We start from the raw sequence: 16,854 nt of genomic DNA on the forward strand, positions 1-16,854 counted from the left end.
TCACCGTGCGCGCCGGCGGTCACAGGCCCGTCCGGCTGTCGGTCGCGTTTATTCAGTGTCAGTGCTCCGCGCCGCCCGGCTGTGCGACCGCCCCGACCTGGGCCTGCCGCCCCGGGCGCCTGCGTCGGGGCTCTAGACACAGACGCCGTCCAGCGCCCCGGCCCCGAGCGCGCCTCTCCGCCTGACGGCCCCCGTGGGCGGTTTCTAGGCCCCCTCAGCCCGGTGTCCCCCCGTGGGCGGTTTCGGGGCTCCCCGGAGAGGCCTGCGGCTGGTGGGAGGGCGCCGTCACGCAGCCTGGGTCGCACCCTGCGGGCGCCGGGCGGCCTCCGGTGAGCCGCTCGCCCTCTGCGGCCTCGGCAGTCCCGGCCCCCCGGCCTCCGGGACGGCAGCGGCGTCGTCCGAGTCCCGGGCCTCCTCCACCACCAGCGTCTCTCGCGGGCACACCACCTCCGGGAAGTCCGCGGGGCCGCGCCACTGCCAGGCCTGGAAAGGGGCACAGCCAGGCTGTGGGCGGGGTCGGGTCGGGCTGTGGGCGGGGCCAGGACACTGAGGGGGCAGGGCAGAGTGAAGCCGGACGTGGGCGGGGCCAGGACAGCGAAGCTGGACGTGTGGGCGGGGCCAGGACACTGAGGGGGCAGGACAGAGTGAAGCCGGGCGTGGGCGGGGCCAGGACAGCGAAGCTGGACGTGTGGGCGGGGCCAGGACAGAGTGAGGGAGCAGGACAGAATAAATCCGGATGTGTGGGCGGGGCCAGGACAGGGTGACTGTGTGGGCGGTTCCGGGACAGGATGACTTGTGTGGGCGGGGCCAGGACAGGGTGACTGTGTGGGCGGGGCCAGGACAGGGCGACTTGTGTGGGCGGGGCCAGGACAGGGTGACTTGTGTGGGCGGGGTCAGGACAGGGCGACTTGTGTGGGCGGGGCCAGGACAGGGTGACTGTGTGGGCGGGGCCAGGACAGGGTGACTGTGTGGGCGGGGCCAGGACAGGGTGACTTGTGTGGGCGGGGTCAGGACAGGGCGACTTGTGTGGGCGGGGCCAGGACAGGGTGACTGTGTGGGCGGGGTCAGGACAGGGCGACTTGTGTGGGCGGGGCCAGGACAGGGTGACTGTGTGGGCGGGGCCAGGACAGGGTGACCTGTGTGGGCGGGGTCAGGACAGGGCGACTTGTGTGGGCGGGGCCAGGACAGGGTGACTGTGTGGGCGGGGCCAGGCGTGAGTGACGCGGGTAGGTGGGCAGAGCCTCGCCCCTGGCCAGATGGTCGGGTTCTCAGGAGTCGTCCCTGTCCCCAGCCCGCGTGACCATCTTTGGACGGACCAGTCGGAGCTGGCCCGGACCTGGGCGTCGGCCGGTGCGGAGGCCGGAGCCCCCGGGCCGGGCGGGCCGAGCTGGACGGCCACCGCCGTCCGCACCCTCCAGTCCGAGGCGGGGAGGATCCTTTACCTGCTTGCCCTGGCTGCCCGGGAGCTCCACGGCCGTGCTGGCACAGGGCGTGGGCAGGGGTGGGCACAAGCGCCAGGCGGCCCTGGGAGCGAAGGCGGCAGGTCAGGGCCGGGGTCCTCCCGCCCTTCCAGCCGGTGCCCGCCCGCGGGGCCGGTCACGGCGGGGGAGGGCGAGCGTACCTGTTCAAGCCCACGTATCCGAGGCCGCCCACGAGGAGGACACTGGCGAAGCTCCCCAGGGACGCAAAAACGATGGCCAGCCGGGACATCCGCGCCTCTGCGGGCGGACGGCTCGGGTTGAGCGGCGCCCGCCCTCCTCCCCACCCCGCGGGGTCCCTGGGGTCAGCGGGGACAGCGCCTGGGAAGGGACTGTACGCTTGGTTTTGCAGGATGAATAGGAGTTTGACACGTGGGGCCCAATTTTCGGGCGGGGAGGCGGGCGGGAGCACCTCGGCCGCACTCACCGAGCGGGAAGCGCTGCGCGGGGCTCCAGGCGCCCGGGAGCCGCGCCGTGTCCGCCCGCACCTGCACCCTGTACGCGCCGCCGCCGCGCAGTCCCCGGAGGGTCACTCGCGTCTCCGCGGGCGGCACGAGCCACTCTGCGGGGGGACGTGGGTTAGGGTCGTCCCGGGACCGTGGGCTCAGCCCCGGGTCGGTTCCCGGCACCCCCGGGCAGCTCAGGGCTCCAGCCCCCGGCCCTGTGTCGGGCACACCCGTGCGCGGACACTCATGACGGGATGTGAGAGGCAGAAAGAGGCAAGCACAGGATGCAGGTCCTCGGGAGGCCGAGACAGGAGGATTGCTCCAAGTCTGAGGACAGCCTGGACTACGGAGTGAGACTCAGGAAGTCGAGCGCCAGGCAGGCGGTGGTCCTCCGGGACGGGAGTTCGACCCCAGGGCCCGCCCGCCAGCTGTGCCCTGGCCCACGCGTGCGGACACCACGCCCTCACACACAGTACCCAGTCAGTGCGTGACTACAGCGTGCAAACCACGGGAGCGCGTGGATGAACCGCCCTCACCGGCCGCTGCCCCGCCCACCGCCCCGCGGCCCCGCCCACGGCCCCGCCGCACCTGACGCCCACTCGCCGTCCTCAGCCTCGCAGCGCACGACGTATCCAGTCAGGACCCCCGGGCAGCCGCCCAGCGGGGACGGCGTCCACTCCACGGACACCGAGTCCCCGCTGCGCTTCCTCACCGACACTTGGCGCGGGGTCCCGGCCACCGAAGCTGCACAAAACCCGTCAGCTGCGGGGCTGCTGGCGGGAAGGCCCCGCCCACCGCGGCCCCGCCCACCACGACCACACATAGACACGCCTACCACGATAGCCACCGTCCAGGCCCCACCCACTGCCCGGGCTCCGCCCACCTTCCTAACGCCCGCACTGGGTTCTCCATATAGCCTAGGCCACACCCACTGACCTAGCTCCAACCATAGCACAAGCATTTTGACCGCCCACAGCCCCCAATTCCGCCCACAGCCCTGGCTCCGCCCACAGACCTGATTCCGCCCACAGTCACGGCTCCGCCCACAGCCCTGGTCCTCCCACAGCCCCGGCTCCGCCCACAGCCCCAGCTCCTCCCACAGCCCCGGCTCCGCCCACAGCCCCAGCTCCACCCACAGCCTCGGCTCCGCCCACAGTCCCAGTTCCGCCCACAGCCTCGGCTCTGACCACAGCTCTGGCTCCGCCCACAACCCTGATTCCGCCCACAGCCCGGGCCCCGCCCACAGTTCCGGCCCCGCCCACAGCCCCGACTCCGCCCACAGCCCCGGCCCCGCCCACAGCCCTGATTCTGCCCACAGCCCCGCCCACAGCCCTGATTTTGCCCACAGCCCCGGCTCCGCCCACAGCCCCGGCCCCGCCCACAGCCCTGATTCTGCCCACAGCCCCGGCCCCGCCCACAGCCCCGGCCCCGCCCACAGCCCTGACTCTGCCCGCGTGTCAGGTGACAGACACTCAAACCCACAGACCAGTTACTCACTGTTACCCCCGAAGTAGTAACCGGACAGCACCGTGGACCACAGCAACGGCTTCTCTGGGTTCTTGGAGGCGAAGACAGCGACGTGGTAACAGCCCTCCTGGTGCAGGCCGGGCCCTGAGCTCCAGCTGTGCGTCACTGGAGGGACCAGCAGAGCGGGCGCTGAGTCCACCGCCCTGCACTGTCAGTGTGCCTAGAAAGCTCCTACTCATGCCTCAAAGCCTCAGCCTCTTCTCCTGGACCCCTCATCCCGTCCCTCCAGCCTCTGCACTGCGGAGGAGTTCAGCTCGGGGCGGAGGTCTCAGGATAAGACGGGATCATCCGCTCCTTCTCCGACCCCATGGACTCGCCACCCTCCCTGGCGAGCGGGTGTTTAAATCTCCGCAGGACGTGAGACTCTTGACCCCGGGCGTGACCGCCAGTCTGCGGAGTGACCTACCCGTGGCGGCCGGGCCCCCGGCGGCCGGCCCAATCAGGGCGCAGTGGGCGTGGCTCCTGCCCGGGCCCAGGGCCTGCCGCTCCACGCAGTAGGCGGTGCCGGGGGCCTGGGCCGCCCAGTGCACGGATGTCCCGTCGTCTCCCACGCTGACATTCGGGGTCCTCATCCCGGGGGGGAGCTCTGAGTGTGACAAGGGCCGCCGGCGCGTCAGCGACAACGCACACCCACACTCGGCCTCCAGCTCCGAGGAGTCCCCGGCATTTACTGAGCGCCAGCTGTATGCCAGGCCGGTACTTGCAGGAGCCCCTGTTTACAAATGGGGCTCTGCTCTTCGCTCTTGCTTTTGTTTCGAGACAGGGTCTCTCTGTCGCCCTGGCTGTCCTGGAACTGCTCTGTAGCCCAGGCTGGCCTTGAACTCACAGAGATCCCCCTGCCTCTGCCCACCGAGTGCTGGAACTAAAGGCGAGCGCCGCCGCCGCCCTGTTTCACACACTGGGCTGAGGCCCGTGGCCGGCCGTGTGTCCCCACCAACGCCCGGACTCGGCCAGGCCAGCACCAACAGGCCTGTGCGCTCCAGCCCGGCCGCGGGCTCCTTGGCCAGGGCGCCGGGTGCGAGGCCGAAGGTGCTGCTGTGAGACCCGGAGCTTGGAATCCCCCTGCCTCTGCTCCTGAGTGCTGGGGTCACGGTTACGCGCCACTGTGCCCAGCCGTGGGTCTCCCTTTCGGTAGATAATACTTCAGGGGCTGCCAAGATGGCAAAGCAGGTGATGGCCACGGCTGCCGGCCTGGCAGCCTGGGTTCGATCCCCGGGCCCTGTCCTCCACGCACACACCCCGGCAACTGTGCCCGCACCAAACGGTGAGCTTTCTCGGGAAAGAAACTCGGGAAACTGCACAGGGGACCGTGCAACACGAACCTGTCACCGCGGCACCTGGGAGGCCGAGGCAGCAGCCTGACTCCAGGCCAGCCTCAAAGGGCACAGTAACACTTCCCATCCTCCTGCGGTGGGGGGTGGGGGGTGGGGGGTGGGGGACACGGCCAGGCACCTGCAGCTCCCACGGGGCCCGGAGGCCGTCGGACCCCGGGGCTGGGGCCGGCTCTGCGCCCAGTCAGATTAAGATGCACCGACGACTGAATTCTCCGACGCCGTCTTAGCCTCACTGTGTGTGTGTGAGGAGCGGGGCCTCGCACGTGCTGGGTGTGCAGGATCGAACCCGTGCCCCCGCCCCCGGGCCCTGGCACCTGAGACATTTTGGGCAGGAAGGTGCCACGTCTGGCTGGGGCTGAGGCCGAAGCGAGTCTTGGTGACCACTACCAGGTCGTAGGCGGCCCCGGAGAGCTTCAGCGGCTTGCCCAGGGACACGGTCTTCGAGGTCTTCCTCTGACACGTGCAAGACAGCATGTGCACGCGCACCAAGTGCTGCGCCTGCGCACCAGGCCCGACTCCCCGGCAACCCTCGGGGACAGCGGGCTGCGCGGCCTGCAGAGCAGGAGACGGGCATGGGGACCGGGACTCAGCCTGGAGAGCCCGGGACGCCAGGGGCGCGCCCTCCCCGCTCACACCGCCTCCACAGCTCCCGTACTGACAGAGACCTTGAATGCCTCCCCCTCCTGCGGCCACCTCCCCTGTGCTGTGGTGACAGCTGCTGGCCACCATGCCCAGCCAACCTCGAGTTGACCCCAAAACCTGTGGCCTCTGCCACGCCCGCTCTCCTCTGCCCCGGCCAACCACAGCCCAGGCTGGCCCGGTCACCTGCGCCTGCATGGTCAGATTCCGCCTTCCACCTTGGCCCAGGGGCTCCACCAGGAACTTGACCTCAGGCTGGGGAAAGGGTTCTGCAAGGAGAGGGAGACAGTCCCAGAAACAGGAAGGACGGGGTGGCCGCCCTCCTCCCGCCCTCCTGTGCCTGAAGTCTGAAACTTGCTTCCACATCCTTTGTTCCTTTTGAGAGGGTCGGGCTATGGAGCCCAGGCTGACCTCAAAACCACAATCCTCCTGCCTCAGCTTTCCTGGCGTTGGGATGATTGACATGTACCGTCCCACATGGCTCTGTGGACCCTTTCCTGGTGCTTGTAACCCAGGGCCTCTCACCAGGTGGAACACACACAGAGCTGCTCCAGCTGCTCCAGGGACCCCCAGGGGCCCCCGAGGAGAGCCGCTGCCGCCGCCGTATCTGGAATTCCTGGGCCATGCTCTCCGAAGGGCAGAGGCAGGACTCTGGGGAGAGGCAGGGTATGGGTCACAGCGTGGGCAAACTGGGGCTGACCAACTGCGTGCTCCACTGTCCCCGGCCCCTCTGGCCGCCTCTGCTCCTTTGCTGGAGCCCTGCCCCCACCCCCACCCCCACCCCCACCACGACCCTGGTTCTTTTACACCTCACTCTGTGGATTACAGAATAGGAATAAACCCACAATGAGCCACAGGGCAGGCTATGAGCCCTGCATACAGTAGGAGATTCATTAATGCTTACCAGAACTGCTGCCATGAATGTCCTCAATCACACCTAAGCCAGAGTTATTCTGGGGTCCACAGTCACCCTAAAAGAGAAAGAGATTGGGTGTATGACTGGTTTTAACTTTGTGACCCAGAAATGAGCTGGGGAGGGGTGCTCCAGCAGGGAGGCCACCATCAGATCTGAGGACTGTGTGTGTGTGGGGGGTGCTCCAGCAGGGAGGCCACCACCAGATCCCAGGACTGGGGGGGGGTGCTCCAGCAGGGAGGCCACCACCAGATCCCAGGACTGGGGGGGTGTGCTCCAGCAGGGAGGCCACCACCAGATCTGAGGACTGTGGGGGGTGTGCTCCAGCAGGGAGGCCACCGCCAGATCCCAGGACTGGGGGGTGTGCTCCAGCAGGGAGGCCACCACCAGATCCCAGGACTGGGGGGTGTGCTCCAGCAGGGAGGCCACCGTCAGATCCCAGGACTGTGGGGGGGGTGCTCCAGCAGGGAGGCCACCACCAGATCCCAGGACTGGGGGGTGTGCTCCAGCAGGGAGGCCACCGCCAGATCCCAGGACTGGGGGGTGTGCTCCAGCAGGGAGGCCACCGCCAGATCCCAGGACTGTGGGGGGGGTGCTCCAGCAGGGAGGCCACCACCAGATCCCAGGACTGTGGGGGGGGGTGTGCTCCAGCAGGGAGGCCACCACCAGATCCCAGGACTGTGGGGGGGATGCTCCAGCAGGGAGGCCACCACCAGATCCCAGGACTGTGGGGGGGGGGGGTGCTCCAGCAGGGAGGCCACCACCAGATCCCAGGACTGTGGGGGGGGGGGTGCTCCAGCAGGGAGGCCACCGCCAGATCCCAGGACTGGAAGGGAGTGGGAAGGCAGAACCACCAGCTCTGGGGATGCAGACCCCAGCTGGGTGATATTGATGGTGCTAAGGTGACCTTTGACCTGGGCAACACACTCACCAATGTCCAATTTGTGGTGGGCGTCCGGCGTCTGAACTGCACCTCAGCCTGGACCTCATCGGAAACATTCCAATCCAGGCGTAACTGGCCGTCTGAACGAGACACTTTGATGTCTCCCAGGGGAGGGCTGACCTTGGCTGGGGGGGAGACATGCCCCTGACTTGAGCGCAAATCAGAAAGTTTGCCCGGTACCAGCCGTGGCGGTGCCCTGCTGAGGGACCCTGCACACCTAGCTGAGGCCGGCATTCTGTACCGAGTTAGGGGACAGGGGTCTTGTCTCAGCTTTTGTTTTTGTTTATCCAGTCAGGGTCTCTTGTAGCTGAGGCTGGCCTTGAGCTCATGATCCTCCTGCCTCCCAAGAGCAGGCGTGACAAGCGAGCACCCCCATGACTGATTTATGGGGTGATGGGACAAAATCTTAGGGCTCCGCGCATGCTAGGCTCTTGTCTTCCTGCTGACTTATGTATTGTATTAAGGGGCTGGAGAGATGACTCGGAGCTTAAGAGCACCTGGGAGAACCCAGCTTCGGTTCCCAGCACCCACATGGCAGCTCACAACTGTCTGTAACTGCAGCTCCAGAGGATCCAGCACCCTCTTCTGACCTCGCTGGGCACCAGACATGCAGGCAAAACATACACACATGTAAAAAATAAATAAATAAGCCTCAGAGAACAAAACACTGGGGGCATGATAAGAGGTGGAGGCCCTGCCTAAAATCCCCCAGTGAGGGGCTGGGGTGTGGCTCCAGGTAGAGTATGAGGAAAATCCCGGTCCCATCCTCAGCCTTATCCATCCCCCTGAAACAAACATCTTGCTGGAATATGTTCCCACTGACAAGTGAACCTCTTTCTGCCCTGGTTAATTGTCTGCATCTGGGAGTTCACTCCAGTGGAAGGGTGCTCAGTCCCCCCTCACTAGCCTGCCCACATCCGTCCCTGAACCTGCCCACAACCCACATCCTCACACACGCACGAACACCCAGTACAGGACTCTGTCAGAGATACGCTGAGTCATGAAAACACGGTTCCCAGGGGGGCTCACAGGACTGTGGGGAGCAGAGGAGCCCAGCGCCGGGGTATTCCCACGCAGCAAGACACAGTGCTGCCTGGAGCACCTTGTGTCACAGGGCTATGTCCTAGACCTGGGGTGACGGAGGGACAGGTAAGACAGAGAGCTCACTCCAGTGGAACAGGTACAGGGATATCGCCAGAGACTTCAGGGTCCGGTTGCCGAGCCGAGACTCCACCCAGAACGTGACATTGGACAGCACAGGGACACCAGCCTGCTCGGAGAACTGCACAGCCCTGGACCGGCCTGCAGGGAAGTAGCAGCATCGCCCACTTCCAAAGCTGCAGGAGAGTCAGTGATGAGTCAGAGGAGTGGGTGGGCGGGTGGGGGTGAGGGGATGGCAAGAGAACCGTAAAGGGAGTGTGAGAATGAAGAAAGACCAGAAAATGAGTCGGGCATTGCTTAATCTCAGCACCCGGGAGGCAGAGGCAGGTGGATCTCTGTGAGTTCCAGGCCAGCGTGATCTACAGAGTGAGATCCAGGACAGCCAGGGGTACACAGAGAAAGCCTGTCTCTAAAAACCAAAAGGGGAAAAAAAAAAGACTAGAAAACAACATGCTCTCTCTCCACCCCTTGTAGTGACATGCTCTCTCTCTCCACCCCTTGTAGTGACACGCTGTTTCTCTAACCATCTTACATGACAAAGATTGGCAGGAATCACGTTAATCATGAGCTCACATGCAGATCTTGGCTGTGGGGATCTGGGGGACATGTGAGGTTGGGGGGATGGGTCCTCACCAGCACCTCAGGAAGTGAGTGACATTGTCCTCAGAGCCGTCATACTGCCAGGAGCATTCATACTCGGCTCCGGAAACCCTGTAGCAGCTCAAGTTCCTGGGTCCTGACAAGGAGCCTGAGAGAGATTATGGAAGTCTGAGAAGTGGGGTTCTCCCAGCAGACAGCACCCCGCATGCCCAGCATCCCTTGCCCTCGTCCTGCCTCCCTGTTTGCCCTGGATTTTTTTTTTTTTTCCTGAGACAGGGTTTCTCTGTGTAGCTTTGCGGCTTTCCTGGAACTCACTCTGTAGACCAGGCTGGCCTCAAACTCACAGAGATCCGACTGCCTCTGCCTCCCGAGTGCTGGGATTAAAGGCGTGCGCCACCACCACCCGGCGCCCTGGAATTTTTTTAAGCAGTGGATTTGGAGCGTCTCTATTTGGTTCCTTTTGTGAAATTTGTTAATAAATAAAAATGTCCCACAGAGTGAGAACGCATAGCAGGTGATTTCCCAAACGCTGGGCCACGTGAATAACAGGGACTTAAACCCTGTGGCCAGGCCCAAAGGAGAGGGGTTGAGGGGACCTGTGCTCAGGGCAGTGCCTGGAAGGGACAGGCAGGGGCGGCTGTGCGGGGCCTGGGGACTGCCTGGCAGCAGGACATGGAAATACACGTGGGGACAAGATGGGCAGAGCCTGGTGTGGCTCTCAGCCTGGCGGGGCTGTGCCAGACCTGAGGCTCCATCTGGGGGCAGCGGCAGCTTCTCAAAGCAGCAGCTGCCAGCTCTGCAGGAGGCTGAAAGACAAGAGAAAACGACGGGGTGTCACAGCACAGCCGGACGTGTGAGCCTGGGGAGGGCGCGGGGTGGGCAGCAGCCTGCCTACCTCCTTTCCAGTCGCAGACCCCCAACTCGCCAACCCCCACGCACCCTTACCCCCCCAGCCCACCCCGCCCTCCATCTCCCCACCCACCCAGCACACATCTATCCACCCGTCCGTGGGGCCGTCTGTCTGTCCGCTCCTCGGCCCTCACCCCTCTCACTACCGCAGATTCTAAGCCCCTCGGGTCCCTGTGGCTCCAGGGCGCACAGCATGGGACGGGGACAGACGGGACAGTGCTGCCCTAGAGCACCCGGTGGCAGGGGAGGTTGGGGCACCCGGTGAGTGCACCTGGCTGCTGGCAGTGGGGACTGGGGACAGTCCCCCCCCCCCCCGAGATGGTGCTGCCCTGTGAGCAGATTCACTGTGGTGCTTGGGCCCCGGGGTCTGCCCTGCGTGAGAGTGTAGGACACGACAGGCGAGGATCTGCCCCACCCTGGGAGCCTCCTGCATTCTGAGGTGACGGGCACGCTCCTCATCCGTCCTGTTCTCTCTGGTGACCCCAGCCCTGCAGCTGAAGCCATCCTTCCCGGCCATGCTGTCCCCATAGGAATCTGGGGTCCCTGCCTCTCGCTGTGAGTCTCAGCACATGGGGTCCCCGAAGGCCTGCGGCCCTTTGGTGTGAAGTTCTGACCACCGTCACCCGTTGTTCCCTCCATCAAGCTGAAATGGAGGACCAACAAGCTGCAGATCTCTGGCCTAAGGAATGCAGAGGCACAGAGAGGCATAGAATGTGCCCAGAGTCACACAGCAGCCATGACAGGTGTCCTGAGAGCCTGCCTGTACAGACCCCATGTAAGTGTGTGTGCTGTGGGCTGTGCGCGTGCTGTGGGCTGTGCGCGTGCTGTGGGCTGTGGGCTGTGCGCGTGCCGTGGGCTGTGCGCGTGCCGTGGGCTGTGCGCGTGCTGTGGGCTGTGCGCGTGCTGTGGGCTGTGCGTGTGCTGTGTGCTGTGGGCTGTGCGTGTGCTGTGTGCTGTGGGCTGTGCGCGTGCTGTGGGCTGTGCGCGTGCTGTGGGCTGTGCGTGTGCTGTGTGCTGTGCGTGTGCTGTGTGCTGTGGGCTGTGGGTGTGCTGTGGGCTGTGCGCGTGCCGTGGGCTGTGCGCGTGCTGTGGGCTGTGCGTGTGCTGTGTGCTGTGGGCTGTGGGTGTGCTGTGGGCTGTGCGCGTGCCGTGGGCTGTGCGTGTGCTGTGTGCTGTGTGCTGTGGGTGTGCTGTGGGCTGTGCGCGTGCTGTGGGCTGTGCGTGTGCCGTGGGCTGTGGGTAGAGCATGCGACCTCACATGTGCCTGCCTGCGAGGCCTTAAGCTGTTCTTATTTAAAAAGATGGGAAATGGGAACGGCCAGGCCCCTCAGCAGAGGAGAAAAATCAGACCAGTCAGACCCCCCCCTGCGACCATGGCCAAGGAGACCCCGTCTGACAGACGGCGCTCGCCCTGGACCTGGGCCTGCAGCTCTCCTCAGACCCCCTGCCTACCCGGGAGATGTGGGAAGAGCACTGGGGAGGCAGGACTCACCACTCAGCCGGCAAAGCGGGAGGAAGATGAGGATGTGCAGGCTGGTCCCCCGCAGCCCCATCAGGTCCACGGGGAGCCGTGGGGCTCCAGGAGCTTCTGCACTGCCAAAGGGGCCAGCCACCCTGTCCCCGCCCCGGAACACGCTGACGCTGAGAAGGGGGGAAAAGAAAAGAAAGAAAAACCCACTGTTTCCCCTGCCAGTCAAAGGGAAAGTGAAAGCCAGGAAGACAACCGCCCGCCCCCCCCAGGTGTTACCCCCATACCTGGTTTATGGGGAGCTAGGCATGGAGCCCAGGCCTTCCTGCAAGCTAGGCAGAGGCCTAGAAACTGAGGCCCAGCCTGTGGGTTACATTTTAAAGTCCTTTTCCCAGTGCCTGGGAGGCTGAGACAGGGGCTGGCCGTGGATCTGTGGGCATCCTGGCCGTGGATCTGTGGGCATCGTGGGCGTGGATCTGTGGGCAGCCTGGCGGGGGATCTGTGGGCATCCTGGGTGTGGATCTGTGGGCAGCCTGGCCGTGGATCTGTGGGCAGCCTGGCCGTGGATCTGTGGGTATCCTGGCCGTGGATCTGTGGGCATCCTGGCCGTGGATCTGTGGGCAGCCTGGGCGTGGATCTGTGGGCATCCTGGGTGTGGATCTGTGGGCATCCTGGGTGTGGATCTGTGGGCATCCTGGGCGTGGATCTGTGGGCATCCTGGCCGTGGATCTGTGGGCATCGTGGGTGTGGATCTGTGGGCATCCTGGGCGTGGATCTGTGGGCATCCTGGGCGTGGATCTGTGGGCATCGTGGGCGTGGATCTGTGGGCATCGTGGGTGTGGATCTGTGGGCATCCTGGCCGTGGATCTGTGGGCATCCTGGCCGTGGATCTGTGGGCATCGTGGGTGTGGATCTGTGGGCAGCCTGGCCGTGGATCTGTGGGCAGCCTGGCCGTGGATCTGTGGGCATCCTGGCCGTGGATCTGTGGGCATCGTGGGTGTGGATCTGTGGGCAGCCTGGCCGTGGATCTGTGGGCAGCCTGGGCGTGGATCTGTGGGCAGCCTGGCTGTGGATCTGTGGGCAGCCTGGGCGTGGATCTGTGGGCATCCTGCTCTCTATAGACTGTCTCAAAGGAAAGAAAGAAAGAATTTTAAGTGGCATGACTTTTCTCTGGAGATGTTCTCAGAGCCAGGCACATGGCGCACGCCTTTAGCCCCAGCCCTCGGGAGGCGGAGGCAGCAGATCTCTGAGTTCCAGGACAGCCTGGGCTACACAGAGTTAAAAAGTCTCCAGATTTCCAGGGCTCCGACAAGGGACACAGATAATAATCTTTTGGGGAAACTGAGGCCATGTGGATGAGCTCATGGTGCTTTGGGAGGCCCCTTGGGGAGGAGCTGCGTCCCCAGCACAGCTGGCCGGTTGGCCCAGGGTCAAGCGTCCTGCAGGCTGAGGTCAGAGCCTCCGGGACAATGCAGCTGTGTCTCGGCCCTGGCGCGGGGCCGCCTGGGCCCTGTGACCCCAGCAGACCGACTCCAACGGCCTGGGAGGGAGGGCGGGGGCAGGGGCACGCTCGGCTGGCTGAGGCAGGAGGATTGCCAGGGAGGGAGGAAGCTCGAGGGAGACTGTAGCGTGGGCTTCGCCCTCCGGTGTTCCAGCACAGCCCTGACTCGGGGAGGCTGCCGCGGCTCCACGCCGTAGCGGGGAAACTGAGTCCGGAAGGCCCAGCTGGAAGCAAGGAGGTGGATTCAAGGAGCTCCGCGGGGCCAGCCTTGGCTCTTTTGGCCTTCCCCGTGTCCGCCAACGTTGCCGTCACACGCACGCACACGCGCACGTAAGCACACACGCACACACACTGGCACACACGCGCACGCACGCACACACACCTGCCTCAGTTTCCCCAACAAGCTGCATAGGAAGGCAGGCCAGGCTGCGTGGTGAGGGCTGGGTGTGCACGGCCTCGTGGGCCTGGTCACACTGAGCCTGGAGGGTGTGAGGAGGGGGGTCGGGGCGAGGTCATGGCCCCGCGTGTGTCTCCCCCCCCCCCAGCGGGACTAACCGCCCGGGCGCCCCACTTCCGGGAGCGGCCAGCGGGAAGAGACAGGCCGCGCCGGTGACACCGCTGCCCGAGCCCCGGTCCCGGGGGGGGGGGGGGGCGGGGGGAGTTCGCGGGGGCCGGGGGGGCAGTTCGCGGGGGCTGGTGGGGGAGTTCGCGGGGGCCGGGGGGAAGCTCGCGGGGGCCGGGGGGGAGCTCGCGGGGGCCGGGGGGGGAGCTCGCGGGGGCCGGGGGGAGTTCGCGGGGGCCGGGGGGGAGTTCGCGGGGGCCGGGGGGAGTTCGCGGGGGCCGGGGGGAGCTCGCGGGGGCCGGGGGGAGCTCGCGGGGGCCGGGGGGGGCCGGGGGAGAGCTCGCGGGGGCCGGGGGGGAGCTCGCGGGGGCCGGGGGGAGTTCGCGGGGGCCGGGGGGGGCCGGGGGGGAGCTCGCGGGGGCCGGGGGGAGTTCGCGGGGGCCGGGGGGAGTTCGCGGGGGCCGGGGGGAGCTCGCGGGGGCCGGGGGGGGCGGGGGGGAGCTCGCGGGGGCCGGGGGGAGCTCGCGGGGGCCGGGGGGAGTTCGCGGGGGGTGAGCTCGCGGGGGCCGGGCCGCCGTCCTCTGCGACAGGGCCGTCAAAGGCGTGCGCACCGGGAGGCGGTGCTGGCGCTGGGTCCTCTCGCCCGCAGCCCACGGCGCTCCGGGGCGTCCGTGTCACGGCTCGGGCTGTCCTCGAACCCGCGACCCGCTCCTGGGGACGCGGGCCCTGTCCACGAGCGGCCCGACTGCCCTGCGTGGGGCCCGCGGACGTAGTCACTGCTTGGCGGGCGCCTGGCGAGGCCACACGGCCCTGGGGAGCCCGCCCGCAGGTGCGCACCCGAGAAGGGAGCACGTTCGCCACAACAGCCGTCGCGGCCCCGGGAGCTGTCGGGGGCCAGTGGCCCTGAGGGGTAAGCCAGGGAGCAGCACAGCCCCGGAATACTACTCAGCCCTCAAAAGGGAGGGCGCACCCGACAGCGCTACGAGGTAGGTGGGGTCTGAAAAGCGTGAAACGGAGTGACAGCCCCCAGGGGAGGGGCCGCCGGGTCCGACGGTGGCGGGTGGGGGTGACGAACGCACTGAGGGCCGTGTTGGTTTGGGGCAGGCTCAGGTAGCCCAGGCCGGCCTGTGCAGCCGGAGATGACCCCCGGTGCTGGGAGGAGGGGGAGCGCCCGGGAGGTGACGCACGCGGGCCGGGCATGCGGCGCCCCGGGTTCGAGCCCAGCGCCTGCCAGCCCAGCGCTTCGGAGGCAGGGGGATCACCGGCAGCTACCCAGGGAAGCCAGCCTGGGCTACCCGGGACCCTGTGCAGGAAATTCTAAAAACAAACAGGTTTAAAAACCAACTTTTCCTTGAAGGCGGCGTCGTGGGGCGTCGCCGCGCGGAGGCGGCGGCGGGCGGCAGCCTCACGCCGGGGGCGTGGCCTCGCGGTCCGCCCAGCCGCGGCGCCAGCTCCGGGCCCGGGGGCGGGGCATCCCGGGTCAGCTGACCCGCAGGGCCAATGACGCTCGGGGGCGGGGCCGGCGGGCTGGGGTGGGGCGGGCCCGGGGGCGGGGCAGCCCGGGTCAGCTGACCCGCAGGGCCAATGACGCTCGGGGGCGGGGCCGGGGCCGGCGGGCTGGGGCGGGGCCAGTCCGGGGCGGGGCCTGCGGACTGGGGCGGGGCCAGGCCGGGGCGGGGCCGGCGGGCTGGGGCGGGGCCAGGTCGGGGCGGGGCCGGGGGCGGGGCCGGCCGCGGGACACTCCGCGATGGACGAGCCGAGCCTCCTGCGGCGCCGCGGGCTCCAGGTGAGTCCGGGCGCGGGCGGAAGCCGGACAGTGCCTTCGGGGCGGGGAAACTGAGGCAGGGAGCGGGGAAGGCCGGGAGCGTCCGACGGCGCCTCTGCCCACCTGCTGCCCAGAGCGTTTTGCGCGCGATGGGAAGGGAGGGGTCTCCGTTAGACGGATGGGGAAACTGAGGCTGGGCCTCTGTCGTGGGGAGAAGGAGCTCCAGGGTCCCCACACCACATCCGCCGGAGGCGCCGGGCTCCAGCGTGGACAGAGCCCGCCGCCGGCCAGGGTCGCTGCTGGCAGCCAGCGCCCTGCCTCCGGCCCCTTCCACAGAGGTGGAAACCGAGGCTCTGCTGGGGAAGGCCCCGCACCCCCGAGGCTGCCTGGCTGGGATTCCGTCTCTCCGGGTCACAGATCTGTCTGACAAGGACCTGCAGGGTGGGAGTGCGGTGGCTTCTCCGAGCCCCGTTTCCCGGTTTACCGCGTTCGCGCCCCCGGGAAGTAAGAAGGAAGTCCAGGGCGCTCCGGTGTGGGACTCCGGGAGACGAGGCCGCTGGCCTCCCTGGGCCTCAGTTTCCCCATCTGTAACATCTGCAAAGCTCAGGAGGCTTGCCTGGTGGTTCTGCGGCCGGGACCACACGGCTGCGCGGCCGACGGGTGTGCGGTGGGGACCCGCGCGCCGCCGGTCGCCTGCGTCTATTGAGCGCCTGCTGTGTGCGGAGCCCCAGCTGCCCTAGCCCCGGGCGGGGAGGGCGGGGAGGGCCGGGGAGGGCCGGGCACAGAGCGGGCAGTTTGGGGAAGTAAAGATTAAGTAAAGCGGCGCAGCGGGGCAGTGGGGCGGGCCCCCGGGAGCCCAGGAGCGGAGACCGGGGAGGCCGGAGTGGGGGCGGGGCTGGCGCGCGGCGGGTGTCGCCCGGGCCCCGGGTAGATGCGAGCCCGCCCTCGGCCTCTTAAAATAGAGACGCCGCCTCCGGGTGAGCAAATGGGGGCGCGGCTGACGTCAACAAGCGGGACCTGTTCCACGTGGGGGGTAAATATTTTCGGATGACAGGGCCCACGTTACACACGGGAAAACCGAGGCCCGGAGCTGTATGGCGCTCCTCAGGGTCAGGGGGTGGAGGGGAGCGCAGGGAGGACCGGAGGGCGGCTGGCAGGTCTGCAGCCGGGCGTGGTGGCGCACACCTTCAATCCCAGCAGGGTCCCGGGGTTCAGGGACAGCCTGGGAAACCAAACTGCCAAACAATCCCGAAAAACCCATTTCTCAGAGCTGGGCGCGAAGGATAGGGGTGAGCGGGCGGCGAGAAGGCTCCCAGGGTAAAGGCGCGTGCGACCAAGCCTGAAGACCTGGGTTCAGTCCCCAGAATGGACATGGAGATTGAACAATGGACAATCTCCAGTGTGTCCTCCGATGTCCACGCATGCGCCGAGGCAGCCGGCGCACACACAAACACACGTGTAGGGTAAAAACGAACAGACAAGCTAAACTTCGGTGCCAAGACAATGTGGAGCCACGGCAGGTGCCGGGACGGGGACAGAGGACTTCGAGGACACCGGAGTCAGGCCGAGTGGGATGCTACCAACAAAGCTGCTGCAGGACCCCAAGGG

The 16,854-nt window shown here is 66.9% G+C and overlaps 2 protein-coding genes across 9 annotated transcripts in view; one reads left to right on the forward strand and one right to left on the reverse strand.

Moving 5' to 3' along the window:
* Positions 1 to 16,854, reverse strand: part of Il12rb1 (interleukin 12 receptor subunit beta 1) — a 24,880-nt gene continuing 8,026 nt past the window's right edge. For 2 of the 6 annotated variants that reach the window (XM_052752595.1, XM_052752594.1), the window contains exons 3-18: positions 11,706 to 12,540; positions 11,443 to 11,591; positions 9,785 to 9,847; positions 9,075 to 9,189; positions 8,448 to 8,617; positions 7,269 to 7,405; positions 6,329 to 6,395; positions 5,950 to 6,075; positions 5,100 to 5,693; positions 3,858 to 4,037; positions 3,422 to 3,556; positions 2,513 to 2,668; positions 1,906 to 2,040; positions 1,622 to 1,718; positions 1,443 to 1,524; positions 1 to 483 (exon numbers count right to left, since the gene is read on the reverse strand). In XM_052752595.1, coding sequence (XP_052608555.1) covers positions 286 to 483; positions 1,443 to 1,524; positions 1,622 to 1,718; positions 1,906 to 2,040; positions 2,513 to 2,668; positions 3,422 to 3,556; positions 3,858 to 4,037; positions 5,100 to 5,693; positions 5,950 to 6,075; positions 6,329 to 6,395; positions 7,269 to 7,405; positions 8,448 to 8,617; positions 9,075 to 9,189; positions 9,785 to 9,847; positions 11,443 to 11,503 — 2,316 coding nt within the window. In that variant the 5' untranslated portion in view covers positions 11,504 to 11,591; positions 11,706 to 12,540 and the 3' untranslated portion in view covers positions 1 to 285. The other 4 variants (XM_052752598.1, XM_052752596.1, XM_052752597.1 and 1 more) reach the window with 4 other exon arrangements.
* The window catches only part of Mast3 (microtubule associated serine/threonine kinase 3), a 27,014-nt gene continuing 25,351 nt past the window's right edge, over positions 15,192 to 16,854 (forward strand). For 2 of the 3 annotated variants that reach the window (XM_052752585.1, XM_052752586.1), the window contains exon 1: positions 16,163 to 16,279. In XM_052752585.1, the coding sequence (XP_052608545.1) occupies positions 16,178 to 16,279 (102 nt within the window). In that variant the 5' untranslated portion in view covers positions 16,163 to 16,177. Of the gene's footprint in view, positions 15,268 to 16,162; positions 16,280 to 16,854 lie in introns of those variants that run through there. The other variant, XM_052752591.1, reaches the window with a different exon arrangement.

Source organism: Peromyscus californicus, unplaced genomic scaffold (assembly GCF_007827085.1).
Source record: "Peromyscus californicus insignis strain IS unplaced genomic scaffold, ASM782708v3 Scaffold_23__1_contigs__length_62951481, whole genome shotgun sequence".
In the NCBI taxonomy this organism is placed as follows: domain Eukaryota; kingdom Metazoa; phylum Chordata; class Mammalia; order Rodentia; family Cricetidae; genus Peromyscus; species Peromyscus californicus.